The sequence below is a fragment of the Populus alba genome, chromosome 13 (assembly GCF_005239225.2).
Source record: "Populus alba chromosome 13, ASM523922v2, whole genome shotgun sequence".
NCBI classification, from domain to species: Eukaryota; Viridiplantae; Streptophyta; class Magnoliopsida; order Malpighiales; family Salicaceae; genus Populus; species Populus alba.
Genome location: NC_133296.1, coordinates 13360612 through 13382527, shown reverse-complemented (window position 1 = coordinate 13382527; position 21916 = coordinate 13360612). Strand labels below are relative to the sequence as shown.

General features: G+C 33.6%; 4 protein-coding genes across 4 annotated transcripts; 1 reads left to right on the top strand and 3 right to left on the bottom strand.

Annotated features, from left to right (window-relative positions):
• Positions 1-1871: 1871 nt before the first annotated feature.
• LOC118051318 (dynamin-related protein 4C) lies at positions 1872-3788 on the top strand. The gene has a single exon (XM_035061933.2). It carries the CDS (start codon positions 1872-1874, stop codon positions 3708-3710), a length of 1839 nt encoding a protein of 612 aa, XP_034917824.1. The 3' UTR covers positions 3711-3788.
• Positions 3789-5033: 1245 nt separating this feature from the next.
• LOC118051315 (uncharacterized) lies at positions 5034-13886 on the bottom strand. Its single transcript, XM_073403832.1, has 28 exons — positions 13709-13886; positions 13441-13586; positions 13225-13301; positions 13003-13125; positions 12815-12917; positions 12648-12685; positions 12320-12421; positions 12158-12244; positions 11927-12082; positions 11622-11693; positions 11427-11539; positions 11221-11334; positions 11030-11075; positions 10838-10917; positions 8119-8268; positions 7851-7996; positions 7638-7714; positions 7416-7538; positions 7238-7340; positions 7074-7111; positions 6746-6847; positions 6584-6670; positions 6337-6492; positions 6008-6079; positions 5809-5927; positions 5613-5726; positions 5434-5479; positions 5034-5320 (listed from the first exon to the last, which is right to left on the bottom strand). Exons 1-28 carry the CDS (start codon positions 13831-13833, stop codon positions 5237-5239), a joined length of 2799 nt encoding a protein of 932 aa, XP_073259933.1. The 5' UTR covers positions 13834-13886; the 3' UTR covers positions 5034-5236.
• Positions 13887-15609: 1723 nt separating this feature from the next.
• On the bottom strand, positions 15610-16720 carry LOC118051316 (endochitinase EP3). The gene is made up of 2 exons (XM_035061931.2): positions 16266-16720; positions 15610-16134 (listed from the first exon to the last, which is right to left on the bottom strand). Exons 1-2 carry the CDS (start codon positions 16684-16686, stop codon positions 15728-15730), a joined length of 828 nt encoding a protein of 275 aa, XP_034917822.1. The 5' UTR covers positions 16687-16720; the 3' UTR covers positions 15610-15727.
• A 3453-nt stretch (positions 16721-20173) lies between these two features.
• LOC118051319 (endochitinase PR4) lies at positions 20174-21154 on the bottom strand. The gene is made up of 2 exons (XM_035061934.2): positions 20709-21154; positions 20174-20589 (listed from the first exon to the last, which is right to left on the bottom strand). The coding sequence occupies exons 1-2, from the start codon at positions 21121-21123 to the stop codon at positions 20183-20185; spliced, it is 822 nt and encodes a 273-aa protein (XP_034917825.1). The 5' UTR covers positions 21124-21154; the 3' UTR covers positions 20174-20182.
• Positions 21155-21916: the final 762 nt, after the last annotated feature.

Here is a 21916-nt window from a genome sequence, read left to right as displayed (position 1 = left end):
AACCACCAAATGAGCTTACTAGTATTGTGTTTTGAAAGTGTTTTTAAAAATATTTAAATTTATTTTACTTTAAATTAATTTATTTTTTTATATTTTTAGATCATTTTTATATGTTGATATCAAAAATAATTTTTTTTAAAAAAATCTTATTTTAATGTATTTTAGAATGAAAAACACTTTGAAAAGCAACCGCTACTATGCTTCATATAAAATGTGTGATTAGTTAAAATTATGGTTTGAGATTTTTTTATCTAAAATTATATCATGATATGTTTGGTTAAAATTATGATCGGGATTGATGTCGTACATAAAAGGACTAAAAAAAACATAAATTAAGTTATTATATTTTTAAATAGAAAAAATAACATTTAGTACACACAATAATGAGCATAGAAAGAAAATTGTTTATTTTTTATTAAAAAAAATTATTGCCTCACCAAACTTGTTGCAATGCCATCACGAACATAATCCATATACAACGCTCTATAGTGCCCACATGTTTGTGATCATGGAACCGCATCTATTAAAATATCATTAGGAAAAAAATTAGGTGGCGATCAAACTCGTTAAATGCAGCATCTTGGATTGACTTTCTTCGACTGTAGTTATGTACTGTTATTGATGCGACAACAATTTAAGCGTATGTTTTATAAGGAAACACGAACATGTTTTGCAAGATTCTCCACATTTTCTTCCAAACTCCTAAAATAAGTTTTATTACACATTATAATGATGAATGGACATGGTTGAATATTTCTTCCTGACTTTGCGGTTATCCTCGTCGATGAAATTCTGGAAGATGATATCTCTCACCTCTATATGGTCTTAAGTAATCGTACTCATTTGGATATCTCGAATCAATGAGATAATACTTCCCTGCATCAAGATAATGATTGTTCAAAACTTATTTTTTATTGTGGATAAAAAATAAATTTATTCAAATTTAACAAAACCCTAATTTTTTATTTTTCAATACCTTTTGGTGGCTTTGAAAATCTTATATTTGGATTGTCAATCACCTCAATAAATATTCTTGTATCGTGTGCATTACCTTACCACCCAGAATGATTTGGTGTCAAAAAATAGTTTAGGACAGGGATTTAGGTTAGAAATAGGTATTTTTTCCCCCCTTAAATGATTTGTTGACAAACTTCAATTATTCTCAAAGGTTATTGGATCTCTAATTAGGTACAAAATAAGGCTAGTGTGTTTTATCAGTGTGAGATTGGAATGAGATAGGGAAGAACAATGGAGAGACCAAGAAAAGATCAATGAGAGAAGAAGACCAAACAAGGTTATTTTTTTCGAGAAAAAGAAATGTGTAATATAAACTTCGTTGCCATGTTTTCTGGTTAGTAACACCAGAAAAGATTAATGAGAGCAAGTTTGAGTTGCTTTAGCCCAATCTGCAGTTAGAACATAGGTTTTTGTGGGTCCCAACAATTAAAAAGTATGGTTTGTAGCTAACCAGACACAATAAAATTATGGTTTAATATAAATGTAGAAGTTACCACGTAAACAAACATGTTCTTACTTTTTTAATGAAAATAAAAGAAGCAGGATACGACGCAATCCACCTAGTTGAGCTAGTAGCTAACCGGAATTTTTCGATGGCTTTTTTAAGGGTTTTTTTTTTTTATCGAATCATAACACTTCAAATCATTATAGTTTTAATTTAGATTATTGGCTTGATTAAATTTTTTTAATGTAAAAATATATTATATGATTAAAAAAACCCAATAGCATGGTTCATCACATTTGACATTTTTTTATAAAAATTATTAAGATACCGAAATATTAGATTGACATGAATTAACATAGGTTAATCTTCTATCAACCTAGAATCCAACCATCACTAGGGTAACCGGAAAATGAAAGAAGGCATACAGCTCCCAACCATTGTTGTTGTTGGCGATCAATCTTCAGGAAAATCCAGTGTTCTTGAATCTCTGGCTTGTATCAATCTTCCCCGGGGCGATGGCATTTGCACTAGAGTGCCTCTCATTGTGAGGCTTAAACATCACCCATCTCCTGTACCAGAGATTTTCTTGCAGTTCAATGACCAAACAGTGCCGACTGATGAGGCCCACGTTGCTGATGCTATCAAACGGGCCACTGATGAGATTGCAGGCGACGGTAAGGGCATATCTAACACTGAATTAACTCTTGTAGTGAAAAAGAATGGCGTTCCTGATCTTACACTTGTTGATCTCCCTGGAATCACAAGAGTTCCTGTTCATGGTCAACCTGAAAATATCTACGAGCAGATTGCAAATATTATAATGAAGTATATTAGTCCTGAAGAGAGTGTTATCCTCAATGTTTTGTCTGCGAACGTTGATTTTTCCACATGTGAATCCATAATGATGTCACAGAAAGTCGACAAGAACGGCGAGAGGACTATAGCTGTGGTTACAAAGGTTGATAAAACACCTGAAGGGTTACTAGAGAAGGTCACCAGAAATGATGTGAATATAGGCCTTGGTTACGTCTGTGTTAGAAACCGTATTGGTAATGAGTCTTATGAGGATGCAAGGAAGGAAGAAGCTGCACTGTTTGCGACACATCAACTTTTGTCCAAGATTGAAAAATCTACAGTGGGTATTCAAGTTTTGGCTAACAAACTGGTGCGAATTCAGGCTAATATTATTGCCAAGTGTTTGCCTGATATCGTCAGAAAGATTAATGAGAAGTTGAAAGCGAGTGTTTCAGAGCTGAATAAGATACCTAGGAGGTTGTTGTCAGTTGCTGAGGTCATGGCAGCTTTCATGGGCATTATTGGATCTTCCAAGGAGTCTTTGAGGAAAATCCTTGTAAGAGGGGAAACTGATGAATACCCAGATGAAAAAAATATGCACTGCGCTGCTAGATTGGTTGAAATGCTCAATCAATTCTCAACTGAACTTCATAATTGCTCTGACCATACAAAGAACTTTATGATGAATGAGGTTGAGGTTCTGCAGGAAACAAAAGGGATCGAGTTGCCCAATTTCGTTCCTCAAACTGCCTTCCGAACCATCATGCAGCGACAGGTTGAAGGAATGTCAAAGCTACCAATAGAGTTCGTCGAAAAAGTGTGGACTTACATTGAAGAGGTGGTCATTTCGGTTTTGAATCATCACTCAGAGAGCTACCACCAAATTCAGTTATCTACCCGACGAGCAGGCCATAACCTTGTAGCTAAAATGAAAGAGCAGTCCATTAATTGGGTAACAGAGATTGTCCAGATGGAGAAGGAAACGGACTACACATGTAATCCAGAATATATGAAGGGATGGAACAAGCTCATGGAACAGCAGCAAACAGTCATTGACAACATTACGAGATATGGATCTTCCAAGGTGGTGATAGATGGCCCGAGAGAGGTTGTAGTGGGAGATCTTAGGCGTTATAAACATGTTCTTCTTCAAGCTTTTGACTTGAAGATGAGGCTGATTGCTTACTGGGAGATTGTCTTGATGAGGTTGGTTGACAATATGGCTCTGCATCTCCAGCTCAGCATCCGAAACTTGGTGAACAAGGAGATGGAGAAGGAGATTGTTACTGAGTTGTTGGGTACTGGTGGTGGTGTCGCAATAGAAAAACTGTTTGTGGAATCCCCCACTGTGGCTAGCAAGCGTGAGAAGCTGAACACAAGTATCAATTTGCCGAGGGAGTCTCAGGAGGTGATGGCAAATATCATGGACGAAATTGCTACTGCGGGTGATTAGGGCTTACCAGAAAATGTTACTTCTAATGCTTTTCTTGTCTCTTTTAGCTAGCAAGTCTGTTCTATTAAGGTGTTTGTTATCTAGTATGTGCTTTAGGTTTGCTAAGTAGCTATAAGCTACCATGAATGTATAATTAGAGAGCTCGATGGTGAGCTCTGCCTGGTGATATGGGTGGGTAAGTGGATCTCTGCATAATGGGACCTCTTTTGTGCTGAATGTTTTGCTATCCTGTCTGAATGTGTATAACCTTCAAGTGTTTCAATCCAGAGTCCAGGCCCTTCTATGTTTTGTTATCCATATTTGCAACTTATTTTGTAAAACAGTTCAATTAGAACGAGTTGAAGTGCTGTGTTCATGTTTGGAGGTGTTCTATCTTCTTGAGTACAGGTGGTGCTGTGTTTATGTTTGGAGGTGTTCTCTCAGCAAGAAATAATTAGAAGTTAAAAAAATCTCCAATCTTTTGAAAACTATGTTTTCAACGTAATTGTTTCACGTCTACGACGTACGTCGTGATTTGATATGATCGAGATGGATATGGGCGAGAAGGATAAGAAATTTTTGTTTTTTTATTTTATATATATATAAAAAAATAACCATATAATATTATGATTATTAAAAAAATTCAATGGTGTGGATGAAAAGAAAGAGAAGAATATTGTTTGCTTAGAAAGTGTGTCAACATTGTTGTGTCTGTGTTGTGTCTATTTTTGCTTAAAACGCAGATGTAACAAATAAAAAATAAATAAATTATTATTTATGAATCCCATCAAATTTCACATTTAGAACGCTGGAAAATAAAAGCAGATCCTACTGTTTCTAGCGGCTGCACTGTTTGAACAGTGCAGCATCCTCCACAGTACACTATTCACTTTAGTAAATAGTGTTTTTGTTTTTTAATTTTTTTTCCTGAAAAATGAGTTAATATATTATTTTCAAAAAATTAGTTTAAAATGATTTAAATTTATTCATACTGTAATCTCAATTTTATTCCTGATAATATTTTATCTAATTTTATTACATGCTCAAAAAATTATGAAAATTGTAGTTCTTGTACGATAAATTTTATATATAATAAAATTATAAATAGTTTAATGGAACAATAATTTTTTTATATATAAAATATGATTTATTTCATGATGTAATAGTAATAGTTAAATCTACCATATTTAAATTAAAAATCATAAATGTTAATATATATATTTTTAAATTATTTTATAACCTTAATTTTAAAAGCATTTTTAACCAAACACATTAAACTACTTTTTATTCAACCTTAATTTTAACTACAGTTTTAACCAAACAGCTATTTTTTTCAAACCAATCTTAATTAAAAATACTTTTTATAAAATAATTTTTTTCAAATCATAACCGCATCAGCTATCACAATACCAAACACAATTTTAGTTTTTCTCCTTGTTTGGTGACTCAACACTATCTCCTCTTTTTCAGAACAACCCAAAGCATGACTTGTGCTTATAAAATTCAGCTTGGCCACTGCAATGGCAGCGCGTTTGGTCGCAGCCTGGTTACAAAGGTTCTTGAGCTATCCACCTTTCAAACATGGCAAAACATTCTGCAGGCCTGTATCCAGGAGCAGTGTGCCCTCCACCCTACAAATTAGCAAAACAAAGAAGTACAAAGTAAGAAGCTTGAAATTGAGTCCAATAATATACATGTTGGAATCATCAGTGCAACAAAAATTGAGAAATTCTGAATCCCTCACCTTTACAGTCGCAAATGTCAACTGACTAGAGTAAGTCCTCGTGTATCTGCACGCACAAACATCCAAATCACTCATTTTCTTCATTTAAGAGGCTCTTTCTACAGGAAAATTAAGGGCTAGAGAATAGTTGCAGAATACCAGCAGATTGATCAAAACTAATATTCGTTTGAAGAACATACCCTGCAACTTGACCTTGAAAGTGCCATGGATGCCAGTCATCAACAATAGAGTAGTTTAAAGATCTTATCCATGCTTGAGTTCCCAAGAATGGTACCTCCATGTCATGATCGCCACTGCTCAATCAATGAAGGGACGGACTATATCAACCAAACTATATAGTGTCATAGTATGTGATATGAACAAAGAAAAAACCACCTGTAGATCAATCTGCGGTAACCCTTTATCCCAAGGTCTATATGATTCTTGACGCTGCTCTTAATTTCATAAGTATAAGGTGATTTATAATTGCATCGTTGCCACTCCCCGATGCTTCCCTGCATCGAAACAGGATCGCATTATTCACCTAATCATTTCTTGCTAGTTAAAATTCAGACGACTATTCTCAATCCCATACCTCTCGCACATGGAGTGCTTTGCGGACATTATCGTCATTCGCCCAATAAGTAGCAAGAAGATGTCCATAAGTCTGTAGGCATCAAGGACAAAGTTCAAAATGAGGAAAGGAACGGAAACAAACTTGTATAAATTCGTAAAAAAAAGAACATTATATTGATTATCTGTTTCCTCGATGATCTTCTGTCAACATTCTATATCATAATATTGAGATCTTGGGACGACCTGGTTATACGAGTGGAGCTTTAAAGATTATTATGTCCTGTCTTAACAATTACTTTTCTTGTATGTATGAATATTGCATATCAGAGGAAGAGGAAAGGGAATTACACGGCATCCGATGGTAGGAAGATCAGGATTGAAATGGAGGAATTCTTGAGAGTTCTCACGGAGATTTCTTCTTTTGCCTTGCATATCTATCAGACGTGGGGTAACACTAGGACACTTGCGTTCCAAAACATGGGACTCTTCAATTTCTGAAATGCACTAAGAAGGCAAATGGCTCTAGTTGCATTAACAATGAACTTCCAAGGAAGAACATGAAGGGCATTCACACAATATAGTTATGGTTGAATACCTTGTCACGAGCCTCTAGATTTTCCAAACACTCTGAATTTTCCGGGTCGATTGACTGATATTCTCCACCGCAACTTTTCTTCAGTGACTGAAACAATTTGTGGCAGTAGTTAGACATGACTCTGAGCTAGTAAGACAGACATTACAATACCAAGTGGATCACCTCATAGAGTTCATCAGAAATAAGTCCCATTCCATGAGAAAATGGAATCCTTGAGTTAAAATCAAAAGTAGGATCAGTAAAAGGGTTCCCAAGTGTGTATCCCTGTAACCATACAGATTAAAACACCACTTCCATCAGCAAATCTTAGATGCAAGCATCGAAGTAAATTCTTGTTTTCTTTCTGTTTTTTTTTTTCACTCAGGTGTTTTAATACATATAGTCCAGTTATTTTTCTACAAAAGGCACTTTTTAAAAAAACTTGCAGCATCAATGACATCATTTTTTTTATATAAACAAGAAAGAAAATAGTGAAATATATAATATGAACCTTGAGATTTATTAGTGGTTTCAAACCATCATTGTTCCCTGCAATCATTGAACAGCTTGCTTCAAGATAACCTCGAACGGGATTAAAGAAAAACCGGCAATTAAAAAAAAAATGCAAACAGACCCTGTCATTTTGATATCATAATGGCTAATTTTGTATCATACCATTGGAAATCTTTTGAACAACAGCTGGAACGATGATGCCTGAGTAGGAGTCACCAGAAATGTAAACTGGATTTGAGAGGAATTCTTGGTGATCCATTAGCCACTACATAATGCAATCAAGAAAAAAACAATAAAAATAAATCCACATATTTCTGCAAAACGGAACAGAAAGTTGAACCTTTCGAAGAAATTGCTCAGCTTGCGAAACTTGTTTGAAGTCGCTTCTCTGAAGAGCAAGAGGGGTTCTTGCATAGGAGAATCCAGTGCTCACAGGCAAATCTAAGAATATTATGCTGGAGACCTGAAAATTAATCAACAGCGCAGCCATCTATAAGAAATGCTGTACAGAAACGCACTTTCAAACCTAGCAATCCCAGATTGATACAAAAGGTTATCTCACCTGTGTCCATGAGTATGGATTGAAAACCAATGTAGGCAAGCTCCCATTGTATTCCTTTTCCTCAAAATTTATTGGACCTACGCACAAAAAACATCAGAAATTCATGAAATTTCAATGGCTCTGGATAAATTCAAAATATATAGTTTTAGTGACTGTCCATTTCAATTGCAGTATTATATCTGTAATTGAGTGAGCTGCTGTCGCTTCTCTTACCGATTTCAAAAGCAAGACCAGAGAAGGCAGAGCAGCCAGGGCCACCAGTTAGCCAAAGCAAGAGAGGGTCGTCTTTATGATTCCTGTGGGACTTGATGAAGTAGTAGAAGAGCTGCACATCCTCCGCTTCATCCACTCCAACATATCTGATAACTCCACAAACCCACCATTACATGAATGCAATTTTGATCGAATTTTATAGCATTTTATGTACGTGCATAGAGTAGTAAAATCAGTAAACCAATGAAAGTGAAGGTCTGAAGCTCACCCTGTTTCAAGGTGGAAGGGAAGGGGCCCCTTAAACCCAGGAAGAAATTTGACGGTGGAGTGGGCGGCAGCTAGATGTAACCAAACCTGTAATAACAAAAGAAAAGGAAGGCATTGTTTCGCCATTTTGTTATGGTGTCGATGTAGTTTTCTTGAGGTATACTAGTAGCCGACAACTGCTGAAAAGTTGAGTTTTCCCAGATGAGCACTTCTGATAAGGTCGCTGCGAAACTTGTTTATTATATTAATATTCTTGAGACAGTTGAATCAGGTTTGTTATCACTTAGTTTGCTACTACATACTTGACTCTAAGATGTTTGAATAATAGTTTTGAAATCCAACTCGGTAGTTGAATCAGTCTAATGATCGGGTCACGAGTCAGATAAATTAACCTGGATAAAAAAAAAAAAAAAAACAAAGAATAAAGAAAAGAGAGATCATCTTTCCATCGAGCTGCGAAAATTTTCTATGCCTAATTCTGCTATATCTTAAGCCCACCACCCTTTGCTTGGCGGTTTATGTCTCTGGCTCTCCGCTCCATTACAAGACTAGTCTTCTCTTCCCCTTCTAGAGTAAATGTGCGACAAACTCACCTTTGATGGATGAGTTTAAGACTTTAGAGGCAATCACTTCAATGCATCTACTTGTTATTCCAAGGTCTTCTGACCACGAAGAAAATTCTTTGGTGCTCTGTAAAGTGACAATAGAATCTTTCCACCAATGAAGTATGCAGGAATTGAAGAAAACTTCAAGCTTGTATGTTAGGTTTCCCTTCTCTACATCCTCTGTCATCTGCTGATATTCCAAGGTCATCTCTATCGTTTTGGCTTTTTAAAAGACCAAAACAATGTCGTTTCACGTGTGTATGTATATAAAATAGGCTGGGTCTCAGCCGGGTTTATCCGGGTCGTCCGAGTTCCGGGTTGATCGGGTTTTACCTGACCAATTTCTTGATGGGTTTTTACTTAAACCCGGACCGGTCCCAGGCCCGGGTTGACCCACTAGGCCAGTCCGAATTTCAAAACTATAGTTTGAAAGATTATAAAATGCACCTGAACACTAAGTTTACTTTTAAACAGTGGAGGTCAAAAAAGTTTTCAAAAATATAAGAAGGGAAGTGAATTTAAAACTGCGTTCTGGACATCAGATTTTGGTATTATATCACTATATATACCAAGACAATATGTTCTCTAGTTAAAGTTCTTTGATTAGTTTATTTAGATGAAAAACCAATTATAGATTTTATATATGAAGCAATGGATCAAGTAAAAAAAAATCATTAATTTTGGTTTTATGAAAAACAGATATTAAACTACTAATTATCTATATTATTGATTGTTTATTTACTACTACAAGTTGATTCAATATATTTATTTTATTTTTGTTTTAATTGTGTTATAATTAGTTAACAAATGATAATGATTTCATAATTGATTAATTATTAGTATTCTTATTATTATTTTGTAGTTACATAACTACATGGAATATTATTGATATAAGATAGGAACTTTAACTCCATTATTATACAACTATATGGAATTTTGTAGTTATATACATACATGAAATATACCTTTACATGCAACAACTTATTATTTGAATTTTTACTATCATTATAATCCTAATAAGGTTAATGTCAATATTAAAACTAGATTATATCAATGTTTTGAAAGGATGATGGCTAATGCAAGTAAAATGTGTAAAATTATCTCACAATTTGAATCATTTAAGGATGCAAAAGGGCTATTTGACATTGAGGCTGTGAAGACAATAAGAAATAATAAAAAAAAACACTCTAGCTAAATGGTGAGATTTTTACAGGGATGAAAATACAAAATTGCAAAAGTTTGCAATATAAGCTCTAAGCCTAACTTGTAGTTCACCTGAACATTAATGTAACGTGCATTTGAAATGATGATTTTTTTTCTTATCTTATTATTTTTAATGTAATTATATTTTATAAGAATTTTTGAAGTTATAAATTTAAATTTTCTTACTTGGTTTCATACAAAGGAAAAAATTGTTTATACCTGAAAAAAATAAATGACATGTTATAATATGTAATATAAAATTCAATGACAACCAAATCAAAATCAACTATGATTCTGGTGAAATTTTAAATGATTTTTCATTTAATATTAATTAGATAATTAAGAAAAAGAAGTATGATGATTCATCAAACTTTTACCGAGTACACCACGCAGTAATCAATTAGTTTTGCACAACTTACAATAATTTTTTGCCTTCTGATTTTGCTTAGTTTTTTCGAACTTCCTTTTCCTTTGATATTGCTTAGTTTTTACTCTATTCAAGAGCTTAGGTTATGATATTTCACATAGAGATTTTGAATCTTTTTATTCCATACATCTTTTAAAAGTGAAGTTGTTAAAATCCAAGAAGATCATTTGCATCGAGTATTTTAATTTTAAGGATAAAGTGTATAATTCTTGGCAACTACATCTTTTTTTGTGTGCATATACATTAGTTTTAGTTTAAGGTTAATGAATGTCTTTATAAATGCATTCTAGGATCTTGTCTGATTCAACTATAACTATGATGTTCTACTGTATCGTTAATATGGATACTAGAATTTTCTTTTAACTTTATTATAAATTTAAATATTTTTATTTTAATGTGTAAAATAACATGCAAATTAAACCAAAAAACTACCATTTATAAAATCACCATTCCCATGACAGCGATTTTGGTCGCAGGAGAGTTACAGAGGTTCTTGGTCTATCCACCTTTTAAACATGGCGAAGCATTCTGCGGGTCTGTCCGATGGAGCAGTGTGCCCTCCGTCCTAAAATTAGCCAAAAATTAATAAATAAATGAAAAAACAGAGAAGTTTGCAAGAGATTAATACTATAAGAACTCTCCGTGCAGCAGAAATGGAGAATTTCCAAATCACTTACCCTCACAGTTGCAAATGTCAATTGACTGGAGTAGGTCCTCGTGTATCTGCAGGCACATGCTCAAGTCAAGCATCTAAATCAATCTTTTTTATTCTTTTAATATGCTCTTTCAACAGGCAGATCAAGAGCTAGAGAAGAGCTGCAGAATACCAGAAAATTGATCAAAAGTAATATTCATTCGAAGAACATACCCTGCAACTTGACCTTGAAAGTGCCATGGATGCCAGTCATTTACAATAGAGTAATTTAAAGATCTTATCCATGCTTGAGTTCCCAAGAATGGTGCTTCCATGTCATGATCGCCACTGTTCAGCACAAGGAGAGACGATATCAACCAAAGGATTAAGGGAAAAAGCTGTAATTAATTAACATGTGAGATATGGAAAAAGAAAAAAACCTGTAGATTAATCTGCGGTAACCTCTTATGCCAAGGTCTATATGATACTTAATGCAGCTGTTAATTTCATAAGTATAATTATAATTGCATCGTTTCCACTCCCCTATACTTCCCTGCATCAAAACAGGGTTGCATTATTCTCTCAATGATTTCTTCCTACTGAAAATTCTTGCTACTCTCCTCTCAATCCCATACCTCTCGCACATGAAGTGCTTTGCGGACTTTATCGTCATTGGCCCAGTATGAACCCAGAAGAAATCCATAATTCTGTAGGCATGAAGGACAGTTCTCAGTACAGGGAAAGGACCAAGAAACAAACTTGCATAAATTCATAAAAAGAATGATGTTCTTCTGTCAACTTTGTATTTCATAATCTTGTGATGTTGTGACAAAACTAGCTCCATGAGAGGAGCTTTAAAGATGATTCTGTCCTGTCTTAACAATTTCTTTCTTATGTATGCATGCATATTGCATATCAGAGGAAGAGGAAGGGGAATTACCCAACATCCGATGGTAGGAAGATCAGGTTTGAAATGGAGGAATTCTTGAGGGTTCTGACGGAGATTTCTTCTTTTTCCGATCATCTCTATCGGACGTGGGGCATCACTGGGACACTTGCGTAACAAAATATGCGACTCCTCAATATCTGAAATGCACTGAAAAAGCAAACGGCTCTATCTCCATTAACAATGAGTTCCGAGGAAAAGCATCGAAGGGGATTCACACAGTACCTTATCGCGAGCCTCCAGATTTTCCAAACACTCTGAATTTTCCGGGTCGATCGACTGATATTCTCCCCCGCAACTTTTCTTCAGTGACTGAAACAATTTGTGGCAGTAGTTAGACATGACTCTGAGCTAGTAAGACAGACATTACAATACCAAGTGGATCACCTCATAGAGTTCATCAGAAATAAGTCCCATTCCATGAGAAAATGGAATCCTTGAGTTAAAATCAAAAGTAGGATCAGTAAAAGGGTTCCCAAGTGTGTATCCCTGTAACCATACAGATTAAAACACCACTTCCATCAGCAAATCTTAGATGCAAGCATCAAAGTAAATTCTTGTTTTCTTTCTGTCTTTTTTTCCTTTAAGTGTTTTAATACATATAGTCCAGTTATTTTTCTACAAATAGGCACTTTTTAAAAAAAACTTGCAGCATCAATGACATCATTTTTTTTATATAAACAAGAAAGAAAATAGTGAAATATATAATATGAACCTTGAGATTTATTAGTGGTTTCAAACCATCATTGTTCCCTGCAATCATTGAACAGCTTGCTTCAAGATAACCTCGAACGGGATTAAAGAAAAAAACCGGCAATTAAAAAAAAAAATGCAAACAGACCCTGTCATTTTGATATCATAATGGCTAATTTTGTATCATACCATTGGAAATCTTTTGAACAACAGCTGGAACGATGATGCCTGAGTAGGAGTCACCAGAAATGTAAACTGGATTTGAGAGGAATTCTTGGTGATCCATTAGCCACTACATAATGCAATCAAGAAAAAAACAATAAAAATAAATCCACATATTCTGCCTATCAACTGCAAAACGGACCAGAAAGTTGCACCTTTCGAAGAAATTGCTCAGCTTGCGAAACTTGTTTGAAGTCGCTTCTCTGAAGAGCAAGTGGGGTTCTTGCATAGGAGAATCCAGTGCTCACAGGCAAATCTAAGAATATTATGCTGGAGACCTGAAATTTAATCAACAGCGCAGCCATCTATAAGAATTGCTGTACAGAAACGCACTTTCAAACCTAGCAATCCCAGATTGATACAAAAGGTTATCTCACCTGTGTCCATGAGTATGGATTGAAAACCAATGTAGGCAAGCTCCCATTGTATTCCTTTTCCTCAAATCTTATTGGACCTGCGCGCATAAAACATCAGAAATTCATGAATTTTCATCAATGGCTCTGGATAAACTCAATATATATAGTTTTAGTGACTGTCCATTTCAATTGCAGTATTATATCTGTAATTGAGTGAGCTGCTGTCGCTTCTCTTACCGATTTCAAAAGCAAGACCAGAGAAGGCAGAGCAGCCAGGGCCACCAGTTAGCCAAAGCAAGAGAGGGTCGTCTTTATGATTCCTCTGGGACTTGATGAAGTAGTAGAAGAGCTGCACATCCTCCGCTTCATCAACTCCAACATATCTGATAACTCCACAAACCCACCATTACATGAATGCAATTTTGATCAAATTTTATAGCATTTTATGTACGTGCATAGAGTAGTAAAATCAGTAAACCAATGAAAGTGAAGGTCTGAAGCTCACCCTGTTTCAAGGTGGAAGGGAAGGGGCCCCTGAAACCCAGGAAGAAACTTAACAATGGAGTGGGCGGAAGCAAGCTGTAACCAAACCTGCAATAACAGAAGAAAAGGAAGGCATCGTCTGGCCATTGCTTTAATTTGATGTCGACGCTGTGGTATATTAGCCACAAAACTATTCTATCTTGTAGCTTTTACAAGTTATAATGATCTAATTGTTTTAAGATTTTCTTCTTCTTCCTCCTTTATATATAGTAGTTGTTGACTAGACGAGGTAGCCCATCCTTTGAATGTAGTATTAAGCAAGGAAATAAATCCAACACCTATCTTTTAATTTAGAAAGGAAATAAACCTCATCATCCAATTTTCTTTGCATTAATTAATTACTTTCTTTGTCAAATTGATTTTTAAGTTATTTCTCATCTAAAAAAACATAAAATCAATATCTTCTTAAATGATTTTGAATATGCCAATAAAAAAAAAAAAAAAAAAAAAAAAAACTCCTAATCCTCTAGGATTATCCTAGTCTATTTCATTTCATTCAGGAAATTAACCCATATATATAATCTCCAAAGTTCTATTAATTTTCTATAATTAAGACACACAATTTCCTTTAAAATGTAGAACCAAGATCTATTTGCAAGTTAATTTTGCATTAGTAGTGCACTGTACTTGCTAGGTCAATGCACACAAATCTTGACGTATGATGATCATGATTCATGAACAATGCAAGCCTACTGATAGAGAAAATAGTTTACATGCCAGAAAAAGGTTGCAAGAAAGTCTCACGAAGACACGTCTGGTTTCAATGAAATGGTTGCTGTCGGATTTGATCTCTATATATAGACGATACATATTATAATCGTGCTATATTCGATAATTTGCTTCCATTATTTTTCTTATAAAGCTGATAAAATTCTAGATTTTGATAAATATATGGACCGGTTCTTAGAATTAGGGTTATTAGCATAAATGTATTATTTTATAATAGAAAATATACTAAGATATTATAATTACTCAATCCTTCTTCTTGTTAAAAAAACAAATCTATAACAATTATTATACATTATTACTTAATGGCATTATAATTATAATATGTCCGTGCATGCAGTAGTAAAATCAGTAAATCAATATTTTTTTGTGTTTGTGGTTTAAAAAACACAATTAGGTATTTAATAATACATTAAATAGCATTTTATACGTAGTTTGAAATGTAGTTTTTTTAAAATAATTTTTACTTGTTTTTGTAATTAAATTTCATAAAACTCTATTTGTTTTTACATTTTAAAAGAATTTTTTTAAAAATTTAAAACTTAAATGTCCATATTAAATTTATATGAAACAATGAAAGTAAATTGAATTCTTTTATTTATATAAATGATTTGTTGAATTCTTAGTTTATTATACGGGGGAGTTTGATGTTAATTACTTCAACTATTTTCCAGTGGTAGAATTATACTTCGATGCAGCAATTTGTTATAAGAAAAAAATGATAATAGAAATTGAAATGTTAGAAATTTATGAAGCGATGTTAGAAATAAAAGTTTTCTTGGAATATCTATATATCATGTGTACGTGGATATTGACTCTAATTTCCTTTTATATCTTCACACGATTGAAATATATATATTTTTTTAATATAAATGACAAAAATGATGTAGGATTTTATGTTCGGTTTATTTCAACCATTTCATTTGTGTTGGACTTTATTTTTAATTTAATTTTCTTATAAATGTTTCGTATTTTTTTTCCATATATATGTGTGGCTTGGAAACGAGCATCAAGACGCCCGGTGCCGGAAAGTCTCACACCAGTAATAAAATCGGAAAGCTGTTGGCAGCTTTCCAGTACATTTCCTCTCAAAACCATGCATAAGAAAACGAGTACGCCAAGAGTTACACATGAAAAAGTCGATTAATAGATATTTTTTTTATAAGTGGAACAAGAAAAGCGTAGCTTCTTAATTATGTTCTATACATGTTCTTATTGTTTTTTATTTGAAAAAAAAAAAAACTGGGATTTTCTCCTAACAAGTAAGGTTATCTCCAGGAGCCACACCCAATTGACTACAGTAATCGGTATAGTACCCTACACGAGCTTGAACAGTAGCAGGATTTGCTCCGTCGCATTCAAGGGCGCCATTGATGGCTCTAATCGTCGCCCCAAACCCTTGGCTAATTACAGGTTGGACAGAGTTAGTCCAGTACCACAGAGCTGTCTTGAATGAAATTACAGGGTCGTTGGCCACAGTTTCAGGCGAGTTTAATCCATCAAAACCGATGCTTTCTCCGGCAGGTCCATAATTGAAATTCCATGATAGCTGGATTGGTCCTCGGCCGTAGTAACCTTTATCGGGATTGCATGGATATTGCGTGTTGTCCTCGTCGCAGTAGTCCCTTGATGCTCCATTGATCTCTTCTATGTAGCAAAAATCTGCAATGGATGTTTTGTTTATCAGTTACCAGTTGTATCTGATTCAAGAACTGCATGTTTCCTTTGCTGCACATTTTGCTATTTATATAAAGTCAAAGAAAGCTTGGGAGATGGAAGATGAGAGATCTTACGTCCAGTTTCATGGGTGACATGGGCGAAGAAAGCTGCGATCTCACGCCTGGAATCGTCAACCGAACCAATCCTCCCAAACCGAGAGTATGAATTGAGAGCCTCAAGAAACGCGTCTCGTGAATAGAAGTTCTTCCCGGCACAGCTTGAATCAGCTTGATCAAGGATCCCACCGAAAAACTCTGGTGTCACGATATCAGGCACTGAAACGTCGTTGGTGGGAGCTGCCGGGAAACACTGACCCTCTTGACACCCGGTGCCGCAGTAGTCATCGCCGGTGCCACAGTAACCCCATCGGCTGCAACATTCGTCTGCAGCACAGCCACAGTTTTGAGCTGCAACATGGCTCGGAACAGCTGATCCTGCAATTAGAATTCCCAGCAAGACAATGACTAACTGGCTTTTCCTTGTAGAGGGTGCCATTTCAGATGAAAGAAGATATTGTGTGGAGCATGTAAAGCTTAGAACTTGATATTTATAGCTGTACAATTAAGCTATGTCAACTGCTTTGAAAATTCAATTTGAACACGCAGTGCTTTAATTATCTAGAAGATGAATCCAGGCGTGTATAGTGGTTGACTTTTGTCGGCATTGAAAAGTCTGCTTAATTAATTGATATTTGAAAATATTCGTTGAATATTTTAAATTTTTTAAATAGCTCTGTCTTCTTGAAAAACATTTGCTGCTGCAAATTTTAGCACTAGTGTTGAAGAAAATAAATGGGCTTGCACGTTACGTGTTCTTTATTGGTTGGACTACAAGGTATTGGTAAGCAGTGAGAATTCCAATATCATCCACCGAGAAGATGATATGGACAAGCATTGCAGTTCGTGTAATTAATTACGTAAAATAATGTTAAATCTTCTTTTCACAAAAAGCTTAGGTATAGAAAGATAAAATAAATGAAAATAAAAACAAAAACACGAAAAAAAAAAAAAAACAAAAACACTGTATCTGTACCAGCTCGTTTATCATATATTTTTTTATTTAAAAATATATTAAAATAATTTTTTTTATTTTTTTTAAATTTATTTTTTTATATCAGCATATTATAACAACAAACTATAACTAAATAAATAGTGGTTGATAGATAAAGAAAGGAAAGGGAATAAAAAAAAAAAACGCTGAAGCACAATTTCCTAGTCATTAGTCCACATGAAAAATCAATGAAAGAAATTTTATTAAATAATTTAAATTTTTAAATAAGATATTTTTTTTAATATAGTATTAAAATTTTATTAATTAAGCAGTTATGAGTAAATCTTATTATTTCCACTCTATCTTCTAATTAAAATTAATTAATAGTATAAGATAATATGAATTTGTATAAGTTTCAAGTTTAAAGAGCTTTTATTTGAGAAGATATGTAAGAGAATAATATAAATCATATATTGAATTTCACCTAATAATTTAAGTTTTTAGATAAAATAGATCTTTGTATAAAAGTAATTATCCAATAACTATTAATAAAAAAATTCTTATTTAAAGTAAATTCGACAATACATCTTAAGGACATAAGCTAGCATCTTGTGCTCAGGATTCATCCCGAAGTAACTGGCTTTTTTGTGAGATTGATGTCCTCATTAAACTTAAAAGGAAGCTTAATAAAAAAATTGTGGATTTCGCCATAATGAATGAGAACATTTAGCAAGAAATTTTTTATGAGAGTTTGAACATGAGTGTTGAATTATTTGAGCTTTGATGAGGGCAATATGATATGTGGAAGAGGGTTGAATTTCATAAAATAAAAGGATAAGAATATAGGGAAAGAAATGAGCTCTATATTGAATACCATGAGGAAGGATCTTGAACTTAGATTTGAAATAAACGTCAAACCCAATAACCAAATCTTTGCCGGATAAAGGAGAACCAAGAACATGGATTTTGACTCAACATTGGGGCATGAGATAAAGATTTATTAAATAAAAATTAGTTAATATCAATACGGACAAAAACATTTATAGTATTTAAAGAATAGATACTTTTATATTTACTCTAAAAAAAAAAAAGAATAGACAAAAATAAAAGAGTGAAACAAGAGAGAAAATAAAAAAAATATATATTTCTTAATTTAATTGAAAATATTCTTATATATTTTTGATAGTTTTTGGATTTATTATTATTATTATTATTATTAGAAAATAAGAACTCATATTTACTCTTAATCATAACATTATAAAATTCTCCTCCAACGTAAACTCGGATACTAAATGTGAAATGTCTTGAAGTCAATACGAATTATTTTCTTTGACTGTAACGTTGAGTTGACGCCGCTTCTTCCAATTAATTAATCCTCCCTTTGACTTTTCAACACGAATTATTTTCAACTCAAAGAAAAACAAATATCTAGAACTTTCAATTACTACTTTAGTTTTTTGCTTTTCTGTTTTTTTAAAATGTTTTTTAAATTATTTTTTTTAGTTTTTTTGAATAATTTTAATGTGTTGGTTTGTTAAAAATAAAAAAAATATTATTTTAATATATTTTTAATTAAAATTAATCACTGTTCCAACCTTCCCATTAGAAAAATAAAATAAACTAAGACTTAATTAACCATAGAGTTCGAGAAGAATTGACCACTTCATTCAACACTAACTTTGAAATAATTTGGATAAATTGGGTCCCTTCCAGTCTTCCAAAACCTTAATGATATTATATCAAACTAATTAATTATATTTATTATCGTGATTAAATATGTTGTTTTTATTTTTTTATTATTTATTTTTAACGTTTTGTCTCTGGATAATTTTGCTATCTTCTTTCTGAGAAAATCCATACAGGCCTTAACCTCGTTGCACAACTACTCTTAACGTTCATTTCACATGACTCATTTGCAAAAATTAATGACCAAAATACCTAGCCAGAATGCATCAAAGCAGCAGAGCTCTCATTTGAAAAATTAGAAAATATGTTTATTATTATACATACAAATATATTTTCTTTCGATCAAAAAATCAAAATCAAAATTTATAATACTCATCTTAATTAATATTTTGCAGTTACAATAATTTTATCATAAAATATTAATCTTCTTCCATTCATGTTAAAGATTATCATGACAAAATTTATACTTGTTAAATAATAAAAAGAAATATTTTATTTTTATATTAATTTATTTTTTGTAATTATTTTTTGTTTAATAGATTTTTTTAAATTATATATATTCCTAAATTATTATTAACGGGGTTATGAACAGACATGTCTATAACATATTGTAAAGAGTTGCAAAAAAATTAATACAAATGTTACTGTCATTGTTTATCCACTAACAATTGAACAAATAGTTTGACTGCGAGTTACATGTTAAATTTACTATGAACATACCAACAGACAAATAGAATTATTGATAAAATGACATGTGTTTTTATATCACTGATATGTTATATTTAGTGATAGAAGTATCAATAGAATGAAGTAGGTAAAATTTTTTTTGCGTACTTTATTCATTAGTAAATTTATTTGTAAAATTATTACTGATAAACCACAATTTATCAATAAGAGTTTTTTTGATAGATTATTTTAATCATGTCAATAAGTAGTTTCTTGCCAACAGATTGTGAGTATAAATAGAAACAGAAAATTCTATTAACAATCTAAAAATTTAAGTAAAGTCAAGAATCAATTAAAACTAATATCAGAAGAAAAAAAAAAAAAAACAAGATATCCAACATCGACCAGAATACACACACTACTCAAAAGGACATGAATTAATGGTAATCTCTTTGTTTTTGTTTTTGGAAAATTTAATAGTAATTTCATCAATACTAAAAAAAAAAAAGAGTACAAAAATAATGTAAATTAAAACTTGTTATTTGAAAGAGTAGTCCTTACAACATCAAAGCTCGGAGCTAGCCAAGTTGATTATTCCATGACATGGTACTGAGGTTATTTAGAATGACATTAATTGTTTAAGAATAACCTAACAGCTGAGGTTTTTGCCAGGAGCAACACCAAGTTGATTACAATAATCTCTATAATACCCAATACGAGTCTGTACGGTTCTAGGATTCCCTCCATTACATTCAAGAGCACCATTAATGGCTCCGATTGTTGCTCCAAAACCATGGTTTAAGACAGGACGGACATTGTTCATCCAAAACCACAGTGCTGTCCTGAATGCCACGACGGGATCCTTTGCGACTACGTCAGGATTGTTCAGTCCATCAAAGTCGTTGCTCCTTCCGGCTGGCCCGTAGTTGAAGTTCCATGATATTTGAAGTGGCCCACGGCCATGGTATTTCTTGCCAGGAACACAAGGGTTTTGCTTGTTGTTTTCGTCGCAGTAGTCACGAGATGCACCATTTATTTCTTCTCTATAGCAGAAGTCTGCAAGAATAACAAATTAATTATCATGCTAAAGAAGAAATGTTATGATATAACACTTACCATTCACATATGAAACATTGCAAGAGATGTAAATCAAATGGGGTGGAGAAGGAACTTACGTCCAGTCTCATGTGTGACATGAGCGAAAAAAGCTGCAATCTCTCGCTTAGAAGCATCATCTGAACCAAACTGACCGAACTGCGAATATGAATTGAGGGCATCAAGAAATGTATTTCTTGTATAGAAGTTTTTCCCATCACAACCTGCACCAGCTCGACTGATTATGCCATTGAAGAAACTAGGTGTAACAATGTCAGCTACAGAAGCGCCACCGCCACTCGGTGTGCTAGGTGAGGCAGAACAGGGCCCCTGCTTACATCCTTGGCCACAGTAGGCATTGCCAGTGCCACAGTAACCATATTGGCTACAACAGAGGTCTGCTGCACAGCCACAACATTGAGCCTCGACCCCTTTTCTGGGCACGGCTCCGGCAAGGATTATGGCTAAGATAATGGTCAGTAGATTACTTCTCATTTTAGGTATTGATATGCAAAGGAGAGAACAATATCGTTTGTGATGTGCAAATAAGGTCTGAGGGGTAATGGCTTTTTATAGAGGCACAAAATGCATGAGATATCTGTAGCTTTACGTGTTAAAGATCCAGGCCTCCCTAAACTTGCACAGTATCAAGTAGTAATTAAAGATAGCAATTTTTTTTTGTGTTTTTTTTTTATAATTTTAATGTACTAATGTTAAAAATAAAAAAATATATTATTTGGAACATGGAAACATCCTTCTTAGTCAATGACGTTTGTTTTTTTTTTTGTAAAATATTTTAATTAGCCGAGACCAGACTATATATATTATCATCTTGACTGAGCATTTCAATGTAAAGACAGCAGGGAGCAGGTAGTGTTGTGTCTGATAAGCTAATTAATTATTAAATCATCCTCTGAAGCAACTTCTTTTGACATGGTGTCTTCAATTTTCCTTCCCTTCCCAGGTAGAGCCTGTAATGTCTGGTTGTCACCAAAGAGATTCTTGTGTTCCATCTTTCTTTATTGTGGGGTCCGCGCATCAAGAGCGCTTCCTCTTTTTCTTTGCCCACCATGAGGACGTCGCCTTCATTGGTTCTTGGGGGCTGGAATAGCAGGCGAGCTTCCCCGCCTTGTTCTCTGCGAGCCTAAAAACCAACTAAAATATAACATGGGATTTAAAGTTAAAAAACCCACTTTATTATTGTTTTGGAACAAAGGGTTAGGATCATTGCTCGTGCGCTTGATTAGTCATAAAACATTATGTTGGCTTTCATTTATTAATTATAGGC